Genomic DNA, 14,179 nt, shown 5'->3' on the forward strand with positions numbered 1-14,179 from the left:
AGAGTAGAATTTTTATCTCAAAGAGTGTAATATTTATCTCAAACAGTGCAATTTTTTTGTGAAACAGTGTAACTTTATTTTAACAGTGCAATATTCATCTTCTTCTTATCTGATTTCTGGCCTTTATTGTAACAATGACGATATATAATGATCTTTCAAATAAATTTTTTTTTATTCTTTTTTTTTTTTCTACCCGCTACATTTGTTTTCGCTCCTTCGAGATGGATGCGTCTTCGTCCTCACCCTCATGGGTGACGTGCACTTCCTCGGCCGACCTCATTATTTTCGTCCGTTCCGCTCTCACCTGCACCCACTCTGAGTTTCCTCCTCCGGCGCCGGCGTTGGTGCTAGCGGAGGCAGAGGTGGAGGCGCCTCCGAGTTCTCCTTCGGCGCCGATGTTGGTGCCGACAACAGTAGAGGCGGTGGAAGAGGCACCGCCTTTATTACTGTCACCGAGGGCCGCGGAGGCAATTGAGGAGGCAACGAGGGTCAGAAAGGGAAAAAAAATGAGTAAAAAAAAAAAGAAAATAGAAAAATAGTATTTTTTGTCTGTTTTCTAAAAATTTGATCCAAATCTACAAAATTCAAAATAGGTTTCCATTTTTACAAAATTATTACAAAATTAATGAATTTTTTATACAAATCGGCCTACTAAGATCTAAAAGAAAAATAATCCAAAAACAACAAAAATTTCTAAACGCTCCAAAAGATGCCATCATATATTTTTAAAGTGAAAAAAAAAAAGAAAAAAAAAGAAAAAGAAAAAGAGAAAAAATAAAAAACAGTGACCCCTTTCTCTTCTCTCCTCCCGTTTGCGAAGGATCGAGAGATCGAGAGAGAGAGAGAGTGGGAGAGATTCGGCGATCGGTGACGATGAAGGCGCCGCCACCAGCGGCGGCGAGGGAACGGCGAGCGTTGGCGGCGGTGAGCACGGGGGCGGCGGCGCTCTCTCTCGGGGGCTCCACCTTCATCGTGCTCTGCTACGTCCTCTTCAAGGAGCTCCACAAGTTCTCCTTCAAGCTCGTCTTCTTCCTCGCCCTCTCCGTAAGCCCTCTCCCCTTCTCCCTCTTTCCTCGAATCTGTTCTTTCCTAGCTCAGATTCGTATGATAGGCTGCGGAATTAGGGTTTCCACGAGGTAAAAATGTGTGGAGAACCCCTCGATGGCCATTTTGAGATTTCCCCTTCAGCTTTAGAATTATCGATTAACACTCCCCGTAACTTTTGATTTTGAGTGATTTTAGTCGAATAAATTGGTTATTTTATCAAATTCATCGACTATTCCATCCAATTCAATGGTTTTTATCGATTTTTAGCAAATAATACTGGACCAATTAGTGGTTAATAACCGACTTAACTTACTAGAATAACATAAATTGAAAAATTAGAAGTGAATGGTTCTCAATCGGAAAAAAAGCAAAGCCGAGGGGCCTATTTCAGAATGGCCTGTATAGTTGAGGGATCTCTATACATTTAGCTTTTTTTTGGAGTGGAGTGGATATAGTTAATTAAATTAGAGGTTTATTATATTCTACTGCATTTCTGTTAAATTTTAATGCTTGTAGATAACTTTTAGCGTTGGAATCGCAACAATTAACAGTTAATGTCTGACGAAGCTGTTAAATTTTCAACATTTTTAACTTAAACCAAGTGTAATAACTTAGATCAGAAGCATACGGTGTTGAGAGGGAGCCAAATAAAAGTTGAAGGGTCTATTTCACAACGGGCTATATTTCGAGACGGTCTCAGTGCATTTTTTGCCTTTTATACTAATACCTCTCTGATTCAAAGCTGTTTTTGGCCTCCTTTGTAATATGGAAACACTAATAAATGTAGTGATACACTACATGTGGGCTTCCTTAGAAGATTTCAAGTCCTCTACTTATGATTTGTGATGCTTTTTTTGGACCTTGTCAAAACTCTTGTCGATGTTTTATTTGCGGTTATTTTCTCTTATCTTTTAAAATCGTCTGTAATCCAGAACGTTTAGTTGATAAGTTGCATCTGTCTTGCAGGATATGTTTTGCAGCCTCTTCACCATAATAGGGTATGTTCCTTTTTTTTTCTCAGTAGCTCTTCTGATGCTATCATTCTTTGTGAGATTCTTTATCATCTTTTAGAGTAAATTCACTCAAGAACACTAGTTTATCCTTGATTATAGAAAAAGCTGAACTCTTTTCCTATAGGAATTGATAACATAGGGATATTTGTACCGCCAGAGTTGCACCAAATGGGGGATATAATTCTTCCAACATGATTCCCGAAATGTACCACTACATATAGCCCTAGTTTAGAATTTCATATTAAGGTTATTAGCAATTTGAGGATCTTTTTGATAATTCCTTATCCAGCTTATTTTCAATGGTACAAATATCTCATCCCTAGTTCAGTTTCTTTACTTTTTCTTCTTCTGTTTTGGACTAGTCTGGATCGCTGCCAGCTTTTGTTAATTTTCATTTGACCGACCCCTTGCTTCAAGGAATTGGGTTACCTTCACTTCGACCGATAAATTTATGGGCAGACTGTGAGATGCTGTAGTATATGAATACATACAACATTCTAATGAGTTATTCTGACGACCATATGCTTAGTTGCATGTCAAATTTAGCTTTTGTCCTGTGGGAACATGTTGCTTTGCTTTGATCACTTCATGCATAAATGTATCTGAATCCGAGGAACGAATTAGATCAGAATTAGCACCTGCCTGATATGCATGAGTAATGTGAAGTGAGGACAACTCTAACAGAATATACTTGGTGCTCAAAAGGGTGAAGTAGTATATGTCTATATGGTATACCTTGTCGAAGTCTATTATAATGACTTTAACTGTGATGAATAAGATTCGAAGGTTGTTTTGGTCCTCTTTTATCATAATATCATAATCCCCTTGTTTTTCATCATTCTTTAAATAATGAATAATGACTCCTGCAGAATGACACTTCTTTATCTTTCAGCGACCCATCAAATGGATTTTTCTGCTATGCTCATGACTACAGTGCACACTTCTTTTGTGTGGCATCGTTTTTGTGGACTACAACGATTGCATTCACTCTTCATCGTACAGTTGTTAAACATAAAACGGATGTTGAAGACTTTGAATCTGTTTTCCACCTGTATGTATGGGGTATGCTTTCTGCTTGCATGGCTTATTTTTCTCACTGATCCTTTGTTAGAGTATGACAATAAATGGTTGTTCTTTTCTTGGTATTTTTGCCAAAAAAGGATTCACTTTTTTCTTTTTTTGAATTTGCAAGAATGCGTCACTTTTTATGTTTTTCAAACATTAGCCGACTTCTAAATAGGTATAAAGTTCTTCATGAAATGACCATGATGCACAGTTTTAAACTGCGGCTCCTCCTTTTGAAGCTGTATTTGACAATTTATTGTTGTATCCCAAAATTCCTTTCTTACTAATTTAGTGTTTCCATTATTAGTTTGTTAACTTTTGCTGTTCTGCATTGCCACCCAAGTTAGTTGTTGCCTGGATCTGATTTAGTGTTTCCATTATTAGTTTGTTAACATTTGCTGTTCTGCATTGCTAGCCAAGTTAGATGCTGCTTGGATCAGTAGAATTAATTTCCAACAAGCAGCCCTTATTTTGATAACAGTGGTTTCAGGTGCTGACCGAAGCTTGATTTTGTTCCTACTATTCCCTAGAGTGTTTTTGTTGATTGTGATTTTAGTAGCAGCTTATCCATCATGTTTTTTTTTTTTTTGTCTTCCGCCAAGAACTTACGCATTAAATTTGACAATGATTTGGTTTCTTTTGGTAAACATAGTTTAAATGTCATGTAGCTTTTTCAAAGGTTTATAAAATTGTAAGCATAAATCTGCGCTATTGCAGGAACCTCACTTGCTATGACTATTATACGTGCAATTGGCAGTGATTATGGACGGCCTGGTGCGTGGTGCTGGACTGAACCTGCAAATACTGGAAAGGTGTGATACTGGTGTCTACTACTTTGTTTATATCATAATTAATTACTTGTAGGTTGCACTACAGGTTTTCTGGAAATATATGCTTTCTGAACACTGTTAACCTATATTGCCATCGTCAACAAAAAAAAAAAGTTGATATGTGATAAGTTTTGTCTGAGTAAAAGATTGCTGCCTATGACTTTCCGAGTAAGTTGCCTGTAGGAGGAGGCAAGATCCCTCCTTTTTATGTTCTTTTTGTTGGAGGATATGTTTGTTTCTTCTTTATTCAAAGTTTGAGTGAGTAGGCTAGTAGTAAACTTGTTTATTTTACATTTCAGGATTTCCTAAACAGTTTGGTTAGGTTGTTCATTAATAAACATCATTGTGCTCAGATCCCAGAGGAAAGAAAAAACTCACTTGGCTCTAGGAGAAACTTCGTTTTTGTAAGAAACATTTCTTTCTTTCTAAAATTTTTCTGAAAACTATATATATATATATATATATTTCTAGATTTCAGGTATGAATGGATCTCAGGATAGAATTTAAATTTTTTGTCCATTACGCCTTTAGGTTTTCCAGTCTTGATTAAGTTAGGAATACATTGATTTATGAAGTGAGTAGTTATATTGAAGAGAATCCAGAGAGACAAAACATTTCTAGGAAAAATGCAGACTATAAGTATCTTCCACTTTCTAAATGATCTATTCTATATAGTACTAGGAACCCAATTTTCATGCATCACGATAGATGGGAATTATATGTAATGACAAGTACAAAATCTTTAGTTTGTTTCTACATATCCTTTATTTGCATCTACTTTTCAAGTTCAAGTGGTAACAACCAAGAGTTCTGATAATGGGATCTTGTAGCATCTTCTTTTGTGTAGTTTTGACTTGGATTGTTCTGTTTGTTTGCTCTTGCCAAGTATTTGTGCTGTTGCCATACTCAATTTTCTTTTTCGAGTAATTCAATTTTGTCTATTTTCTCCGGTTTTACTCTTCCATTCCATGATTTCTAATTAATTACAGGTAGCGCACTTGATAACATTTTATGGTCCATTGTGGGGTGCAATTCTTTACAATGGTTTTACATATTTTCAAGTAAATCGCATGTTGAACAATGCGACAAAGGTATGTTGCACATTACGCTGACTAATTTAGTGAGCTGTTTTGGCAGTAACTATTGGTCCGGAAATTGTTTCATAAATACCTTATTCTGCTCTGCTCCTTTTTTGGCATTCTTAGGTTATGTCTCATGTTTTGTGAAACAAATTGCAGATGGCTGTTGGCATGGGTGGATCAAACCAATTTGATACAAGGGCAGATAGGAAGGTATCCCTTTGTTCTCCCGACTACTTTTTGTTCAGAGTTTCTATGTCGTGGTTGTTTTCAGTATTATATGCGCTTCAGATGTTTGAATTCTATTTCTTCATGGAAGTTGCTCCATTTCAAACTTACCATAACTCAATGCTTAAATTACACCATTTAGGTGCACAATATGCACGCAGATAAACTCACACAGACGCACGAACATGCATAGACATGTTTGTTCAACGTGAACATAGTATCTGAATTCATACATAAAAACATTGTCCTTCCTGTTAGAGCAATGATGCCACAATGGCCAATTATGAACAAAGTTAACCGTTCGCTCTTGCACTTTGATTTGTTTGCAGGCATTCAATCGGTGGGGTTACTACCCTTTGATTTTAATAGGCTCTTGGGCTTTTGGAACCATCAACCGTCTATATGACTTTGTTAATCCAGGCCACAAGATCTTCTGGCTTTCATTGCTTGATGTTGGATTTGGTGGACTTATGGTAAGTACTAGTGTAACTTTCTGTTCACGGTGTTTCTTCTCAAATTCTGAAGATAGAATTTTGTTCTCTTATTTTTCTTTGGTATTATGATATGATCAATCAGACCGCAATCTATCTCAAGTTTTCCTTTACAATTCTGGCAGTCGCAAAATAATTTCCTAGTTAGCAGTAATCTCTTTCATCAAGGACTTCTTTTCCCCTGTTTTAAGTTGCGTCTGGGTTTGACTTTGCTTTGCACATTATCTATAAATAAAGTCACCCTTCATTCACAACTATTTGTGGTTGGCTTTATGGATTTGATTCCTATGTTCCAGTATCACATGGGCAAGATTATTCCCGGCCAAGTGCAATTATGTTTATTCTTACTACTCTTTAGGCACCTTCAAGCTGAACAAATCCTCTACTCAATCATTGTGATCTGTAGAATAGTGTCTCCAAGCATCTGTTAAGTATTATTTGATTTCTTATTGGCTTGGAGGCTTGTCGGAACTTAATTACATCATATTTTTTTTTGGAGGAACTATTTAGAAAGTATGCATACAGTATATATGATCTAGATACGTACCTCTTAACCGCTTTTTTTGTGAGAACCCCTAAAGCCCTAACCCTTAAGATGACCAGTGAAATTGTAGTGTTAAGGACTGATAAAGCAGATGGGAGTAGAAGGTTATGCCAGACTGCAGACAATTATCTGCTGCCTGTGGTTTCTTCAGTTTACCGGCTTATATGTAGGCGAACTAGAGGGCTTAATTACATTTTTACTGGCCAACTATTTATACAGTTAATAGGTATAAAAGTCGATGAATATATGGATGGCGATTTTATTTTCTTAATGAATTTATGCATTAGGCCTATTTGTATGGCGCAAATGGCATCATCTGTGATTACCAATGTTGGTATCCTTGGCTTTGGTTTTCCCCTCATAACTGTTTTCCATTTTTCGTGGCGTAGGGACTCTTCAATTCGATTGCTTATGGGCTCAACTCCTCTGTCCGTAGAGCAATTTCGGAAAGAGTCGACATGTAAGTTATAAGCAGTTCTGAAACTTCACAGGCATAGAGATCTAATTTAAAATCGCCATACACTTAAAAATTAGGAACAAGTTTTTATTCTAAGTATTGTACGTCCTAATCAGGTGGATACCGGAGAGATTCGGAAGATGGCTTCCTACTTGGCTGAAACCCAGAAGTCAACAGCAAGAAAACGAGCTCGTTTCACTTATCGTTGAGGGACAAAGATAGTAAATTTCCAATTCAGCTCTTTTTATTCATTTCATGACACAATTCATTTAGACTCATCAAGTTCATTGGCGAGAAGAACAAGAGAAATTGACGAAGAATACCGATTCAAAGCAGCTGCTCTACTCTACCTTCATTTTTTCATCTTGGTTTTTGCAGATATCGACACCATTAATATTCTCTCTCTTATATTCCTGCTATTATTGTTTGTAGAGTTTTTCTTGGGGAAAATCTTGAGGATGGTAAGGATAGGGTGGAGAGAATTACTTGCAAATAGAATGCTCAATAGATTAGGAATGTAAATTGTTGTGCTCAGATTATTTTGTTTCCTGTTTTCCCCCTCTCCAGTGTATCATTGTCAGTATATTTTTTGAGTTCATACCACTATTTTTTTTTTTTTCTCTTTTTTCTTTGGAATAAATCTTATCACAGTTTGTGGGTGAGCTAGCAATTGTTTTTCGTAGAATTACCATACTTACGATTTGGCCCTCTTTGTTTGCCCTTATTTGATTTTCAAGTTGGAAATGACTTTCTGATGAACTGAAGCTCGGGTAAATATTATTTTTCCACCCTTGTTTGGTTGATCGCATGTTAATGGCTTTGGAACTGTTGTTTAAGTTCTCATTTTAAATCAATTGTAATTTTTTCATCTTCTTTTTCTAATTCTAATAGAAAGAAAATTCTAAAGAAAAGGTTTTTCAAACCATAAAAAAGTCTTTTCATTTTTCTCTTCTTTAAGTCTTCCCAATTCCCAATTACCTTGATAGGTATCAAGATAAGAATCTTCGTGAACTGGGCTATCTTTATAGCATGTCTCTTTAAAGTGAAAGTGGAATTCATCCTTTGTTTTTTCCGAGTGAATCGTAAGAGAAAAAATATCTTTTTTTTTCAATTTGTTGTCAGTCGGGGCGAGGGCCTTGCTCTGCTCTAGTTCACCTCCGGTATCTGTATGAAGCCTAATCACTTAGTGTAAAGTCCCGGAGGTGAACTAGAGCAGTCCTTAAGGGGATTTCTAAGGGGACAGAGTCCCCTTAGACCACGTAGCCCAGTTTGGCGTTAGCCAATTCCCACCGGTAGGTGGATGTGAGGCTTCGCGAATCTCTGGACCCATAAAAAGTGGAATTTGTGCTTGTGGAAATTATCGAGTGATCAGAGCTGAAAAAGAAGACCCGAAATTTTGCGAACAATGCGGGGTAGAATTTGTTGACTCTCGGATACGAAGATATCAAATGGGATACATCAAACTCGCATGTCCAGTGACTCATGTGTGGTATTTGAAACGTCTTCCTAGTTATATCGCGAATCTTTTAGATAAACCCCTTAAGCAATTAGAAGGCCTAGTATACTGCGATGTGTGATTTGATCAAGATTTTCATTTTACAGATTCGGATTGATTTTCATTTATTGTTTGTTTCCCTAAAAATTTTCACATTAGCATATAAATGGATGAAAAGAAGTAACATTAGTTAATTTTTCAGTATCCATTTATAAGGCCTTTTGAGAAGGGCCAAGTCAATTACGGTGGATTTAATTTATAGCAAATAAAATAACAAAAGCGGACGAATTTAATTTATAGCAAATCAAATAACAAAAGTGAATATTTACGGTCGAGAATAGTTACACCCCCTTCCTCTTTCTGTAAAAGAAACATGCCTCAGCCAAAAGAACACAAATTCACCCCTCCAACTACATAAATACACGCAAATCGACTATATTTGCACTGAATCATCCTATTACAAAAGCTTCTGCTTCTTCAACAGTGAATTTGTTCTGAAAAAAGACATCTGAAAATAAGCATAAATCCTGCAGCTTAGCAAGCATTGAGCCTATTGTTTTAAGTGCCGTAGCAGTTTTTCTTATGATTTCACAGAAAAAAAGTGGAACATTACAATGAGATTGCTCTCAATTGCACACAACATGATGAGAATAAATGAATATGCGAACATGTCACTTGTACAGCTGTATGATAACCACTCTTATGTACAATTCAACAGAGCATCCGCGATATATCCGCCGTGATCTTATGCCCCTCTTTCGCGGTGGTGGCACAACGCGTTCGCGCATGAGCTTCTATGAAGAATAGTCTCAGCATGAATCGCCGAATTTGGGTACTTCTTCTTGTGCCTGTAGTGGTAACACTGGTGTTCTCCTTTCACTGGTGTTTCAATCTCCATCTCCATTTTCTCCTTGTTATTACTACTATTATCTTCTTTCTTTTCCTCAACCATCACTTTATAAACAAAAGGGTCCCCAAAAGATGAATCACTGAACTCCAAAAGAGACTCCAAAGCCTCAACAATGTCCCTCATATTTGGCCTTGATTTTGGGCTCTGGCTTAAGCAATTGTAGGCTACAAGAGCAACTTTTTGTGCACCCTTTGTGGAGTATTGGAGGTCCAGGTTTGGGTCCATAATCCGGTACAGCTTATCGGGCTTTTTCAAACACGGTCGGGCCCATTCGATGAGGTTCTTCTCCCTCCTCCGGCGGGTGCGGTCGACGCACGGCCTCCCGGTTAGTAGCTCTACTAATACCACTCCGAAGCTGTACACGTCGCTCTTCGTTGTAAGATGACCTGGAGATTACACAATCATGCCGATAACATTATTCGTAATGCGTTGCGAACAATAGATCATTCATCGAATTACAGAGAGTTTTAAGTCGATAAAAGAAAATTCTGTAACCGGTACTAAACAAGGCTTAAACTTAAAAGAATAGTGCGCGTGTTTTATATGCATTTTGCATTCAACATTGGATTCATACCAGTCAAGATGTACTCGGGCGCGGCGTAGCCTTGCGTGCCCATAACGCGGGTGGTGACGTGAGTGTCATCGCCCTGCGGACCATCCTTCGCTAGCCCGAAATCCGAGAGCTTCGCCGTGTAGTCCTGAGGATGAGAAGTAGAACAAGAACCTTTTGATCAATGTAGGCATTGGTTAATCATTTGTAGAGAGAGATGGGGGGAAAAAATTTAGAACATGTAGCCTGCATATTTGGCAACAGATGTATGAGTTGTGGTCTATGAAGATGCAAACATTTGCTTGTAAGTTTGAGGAATGCGATATAGTCACAGTTAGGGGACATTTGGGTTGACGTAAATCGTACTTCCGCTGAAAATCAAGTTTTGGTGGGAATAAAGATATTGGCCTTGCCACCAGCTTGCATAACGCTAAAGAGACTCACCGACCGTCCCTAGCGCAAGTAGCGAAGGACTTGGTGGATGGTATCTGATGTCCTAAGTGTTAAATATAAAAATGTTTAAAACACTGTTCTCTAACAGTTTAAGCTTTTAGAGTACAACGGTTGTTTCATATGGTATCAGAGCAGAAGGTCCTGAGTTCGAGTCACGCCAGGCTCCTAGTATATTAATTTCCTCCTATTTAATTCAAGCCCACGTTATGGGCCGATTAAAAAGTCTCGAGCCCAGACGTGAGGGGGAGTGTTAAATATAAAAATGTTTAAAACACTGTTCTCTAACAGCTTAAGCTTTTAGAGTACAACGGTTGTTTCACACTAAGTTCGAATTAGGGATGTCAACGGGTCGGGTTTGGGTCGGGTTTTTAAAAACCCGAACCCGAACCTGAAAACCAAATTAAAACCCGGACCCGGACCCGAACCCCGACCAAAAACCCGAAACTCGAACCTGGACCCGGACCCGGCCGGTTTTAAAAATCCATACCGTTAAATGAAGATCTAAGGGATAAAAATTATTAAATATTTTATATATTATATAAATAAATAAAAATAAAGTACGTATATATATAATTTATTCGGGTTTGGGTTCGGGTCGGGTTCGGGTTTGGGTTCGAGTTCGGTCGGGTTTGGGTTCGGGTCGGGTAAATACAAAATTCATACCCGTATCCATATCCATCGGGTTTTTATTTTCTATACCCATAACCAAATCCCTACCCGTTTAGCTCGGATAAACCCGTCCCGTTCGGGTTCGGGTTCGGGTAATATTTCGGGTATCCATACCCATTGACATCTCTAGTTCAAATACTTCATATTTTCAATTAAGTTTATTTCTAAAAAAAATAAACAAAGCGAGTAGCATGTTACCTTTCTCTCAAAAAAATACTAAAGAGATTCATATCGTTTTGTCGTAGATGCAAAGAAAATTCGTTTTTGTAGAATTAAGCCCATAACTATATATATTTGCTCAGTATCTTCACAATGGGTAACAAGCCTAATATTTTCACTTATAATAAACTTAATTTACGGTTGAATCGCAGCTTCATTGATCCAAACGCCCTCATAGGACATGAAGTATAGAATATTACAAGATTGGTGAAAGTTCAAACTTTGCAAAAAAAATTTATATTCTATACAACTTTTCTTTTTTTAAATCAATTTCTTATTTTTCTATTTTGAACATTAATATTTAGCATGTTTTTTGGTTGGATAAGTAAATATATTTGAGGAATGCTTCGATACACCATAAATATTAAAATTTAATTCTTAATTAGTAAATGGTATAATTGGCCGGATTTTACATGAAGTAACCTGTTGAATAGGTTACCGATTTGAATAGTCAATATGACAATATTGGGAAAAAAATTAATAATATATATCAAATTTGTCAGCATCCTATAAATATTAAATATATGATTTACTTTGGTAACTTACCAAATTAGATAATACAATTTGTTAAGTATCTAGCTCAAAAAACTATTAAATTTAAATTCAAAGTTGGTATTGTAATGTAAAATTTTAATTTTGAAATTTATATTAAACTTTTAAATTTGAATCTAAATTGAACTTTTAATCTTAAAGCCAAATTTTAATTTTTGATTTAAATTGAAATTTTGAATTGGAACTAAAAGTTTTATTTTAAATTTGTGTTTTATATTTAAAAAAATTTAATTTTATTTATAATTAAGTTTTTAAATGTTGTTTTGAATTTAAATTTATAATTTGACTGTAATTTGAAATCCAACTATTATTGTAGGCATTTGAAAAGGTCACAGTATTTTTAGTTGGATAAAACTGGTTTTGTAAACCAAAATATTTTATAAAGACCAAAATACTCTTTAAATAAGTACCTGGTGAATGGTACCTATGCTTTAATAGTAGGTGACCTCTAGAGTCGTATTAAATCTAAACCATCTATTAAGAAAAATAAATGGTCAAGATTTATATGGTGTATTGAAACATTACTCTATATATTTTTAGTCAAATAACTAACACAAGGAGTGCTCAAGTTGGCACCCATCACTCTAATAAGGATAGAGAGAACTAATTATAATTATTTTTAATAATTTAGAGAAGACTTATCATAAGAGAATCATCAAATAATAATAACAATAACTCAGATATTACTTATGGCCTAGTCAATGAGTTTGAATATTGCATGCTTTTGACTAGCTATGTGGCAAGCAAGTACACAAGTACTTTCTTATTTAAATGTTAAACTATGGATTTGCTTCATCTCATGGCTTACTTTAAAAGTACTTGATGTATATTTTGACCAAAAAGAAAAAAAAAATTGTTAAGTTGTTGAGGTTCATGAGTTAATTAGACAATTGATTCTTTATTAGAGAAAACTAATTATATGATTGATTCTATAGAGAGAGAGAGAGAGAGAAGGAGACTTACAGAGTCTAATAATATGTTTGAAGCTTTGAAATCGCGGTAGATCACGGGCTTATCGGTTTCGTGAAGGAAGGCGAGTCCCTTCGCAGCTCCTACCGCGATCTTTAATCTCGTCGACCATGGTAAAGAAGCATGAAGCACTGCAAACCACATGGAGATGAGCTTAATACTAATCTTCACATTATGTTTCACATAAGTACTTATTTTATTGCTTTTACTACCACTTTTAATTCTAAGTGTTGCCTAATCCAAATCAATGAAGCTCACTTACAATTTGATTTAGATCAAACAACTAAGAAAATTTTCAACAAGCAAATGATACTGAAAGTGGATTAACGATTCAGATGTCTTATCATAAGAAATAAGGTAGAGATACGAAGGCTTTCGTCCTCGGAGGGTATGTAGAATGATCAAAAGAGGAGAAAAAAATGAACTTACTTTTAAAGAGATGGTTCTCCAAGCTTCCCCTGGCCATATATTCATACACCAACATCCTATGCTCATCTTCATAGCAATAGCCAATTAGTTTCACCAAATTGGGATGCCTCAATTGCCCAAGGAATATTACCTCAGCCTACAAATATAACAAATACAACAAATTACATTTTTACATGTACCATGTTCTACAAAGATATAAGACACTAACTAAGAAAGTTTCAAACTAAAAAGGGAAAGCCAAAACATAAAGGCTCTCGACTATAGGCATATTTAAGTCTTTTATTTCTGCTGTAGTGGAAAGGTGTTGTACAGTTTCTAATGAAATAACTTTTTCTTGAAGCGTAAGTTGATCGGGCGAAGTAAGCCTTGAGCTTCAAAAGCAGAAGTTTCAACGTAAACATTTTATGTTTACTACAACATCTCCAAACATCTCTATTTAAACAGCATTTTCACATAAGCAGTTATCGTAAAACTTACCAACCACTCCCTATGTCCTTGTGACCCTTCCGAATCCAAGTACTTCACAGCAACCTGCTGTGCTTTAAGCCCAAGCCTCACCCCCTCCTCAATGGAGCCCTTGTAGACTGGCCCGAACCCGCCCGACCCGATGAAGTTGCTCGTCGAGAAGTTCCGGGTCGAGTATTTGAGCTCCTCGAAGGTGAACATATGGAGGTTCGATCCGGAAAGCGTCAAGGAGAGATCCTCTGGGGAGAAAGAGAAGGTTGAGGGAGTCATTGAGCTTGTAATTTGCTTCTTTTCTCGCGGCTTCGCCCTTTCGCCAAGTTTCCTACCAAAGCATGCTATGAAGAATGAATTCCAAGTGTTCTTGGACATGTTTGCTAGAGAGAGAGAGAGAGAGAGAGAGAGAGAGAGAGAGAGGTTCACAAGGTAGTTAGCACAACCATATTGTATTGATTTATATAGGAGTTTCTTTGCTATAAGGGATGTAACTTTGGAAATGCCCATAAAGAGTACATTGGCTTAGTCAATTGCAAAAAGAAGGGGATAAGTGTAGAAGGAGTGAAAGCATGAAACATATTTTATAGTGCCTCATTTCTCTATCAGAAGTTGGTAGACCACTTTTGCAATCTTCTCTTTGATTTGTTTAGGATTTTAATGCAATATTTTAGTGGATGACCTAATTCCTTTTTTTATGGTTTCATGCTATTTGATCTTATA

At 36.5% G+C, this 14,179-nt stretch overlaps 2 protein-coding genes across 2 annotated transcripts; one reads left to right on the forward strand and one right to left on the reverse strand.

Annotated features, from left to right (window-relative positions):
- LOC109725807 (G-protein coupled receptor 1) lies at positions 775-7,462 on the forward strand. The gene is made up of 9 exons (XM_020255172.1): positions 775-1,044; positions 2,014-2,045; positions 2,953-3,122; positions 3,843-3,937; positions 4,945-5,046; positions 5,194-5,247; positions 5,592-5,735; positions 6,687-6,757; positions 6,871-7,462. The coding sequence occupies exons 1-9, from the start codon at positions 874-876 to the stop codon at positions 6,974-6,976; spliced, it is 945 nt and encodes a 314-aa protein (XP_020110761.1). The 5' UTR covers positions 775-873; the 3' UTR covers positions 6,977-7,462.
- Positions 8,586-13,853, reverse strand: LOC109725806 (serine/threonine-protein kinase RIPK-like). The gene is made up of 5 exons (XM_020255171.1): positions 13,478-13,853; positions 13,001-13,136; positions 12,566-12,702; positions 9,734-9,857; positions 8,586-9,545 (listed from the first exon to the last, which is right to left on the reverse strand). The coding sequence occupies exons 1-5, from the start codon at positions 13,832-13,834 to the stop codon at positions 8,995-8,997; spliced, it is 1,305 nt and encodes a 434-aa protein (XP_020110760.1). The 5' UTR covers positions 13,835-13,853; the 3' UTR covers positions 8,586-8,994.

This window comes from Ananas comosus, linkage group 20 (assembly GCF_001540865.1).
Source record: "Ananas comosus cultivar F153 linkage group 20, ASM154086v1, whole genome shotgun sequence".
NCBI lineage: Eukaryota > Viridiplantae > Streptophyta > Magnoliopsida > Poales > Bromeliaceae > Ananas > Ananas comosus.

Bases quoted from the DNA above. Each gene is read 5' to 3' on its own strand.
- LOC109725807 (XM_020255172.1), top strand. From the start codon at position 874: ATGAAGGCGCCGCCACCAGCGGCGGCGAGGGAACGGCGAGCGTTGGCG. The intron at 3,938-4,944 runs GTGTGATACTGG...AATTAATTACAG, and splicing joins AACCTGCAAATACTGGAAAG to GTAGCGCACTTGATAACATT. The intron at 5,248-5,591 runs GTATCCCTTTGT...ATTTGTTTGCAG, and splicing joins ATACAAGGGCAGATAGGAAG to GCATTCAATCGGTGGGGTTA.
- LOC109725806 (XM_020255171.1), bottom strand. From the start codon at position 13,834: ATGTCCAAGAACACTTGGAATTCATTCTTCATAGCATGCTTTGGTAGG. The intron at 9,858-12,565 runs GTAAGTCTCCTT...TCTCATCCTCAG, and splicing joins CAAACATATTATTAGACTCT to GACTACACGGCGAAGCTCTC. The intron at 9,546-9,733 runs GTATGAATCCAA...TGTAATCTCCAG, and splicing joins GCCCGAGTACATCTTGACTG to GTCATCTTACAACGAAGAGC.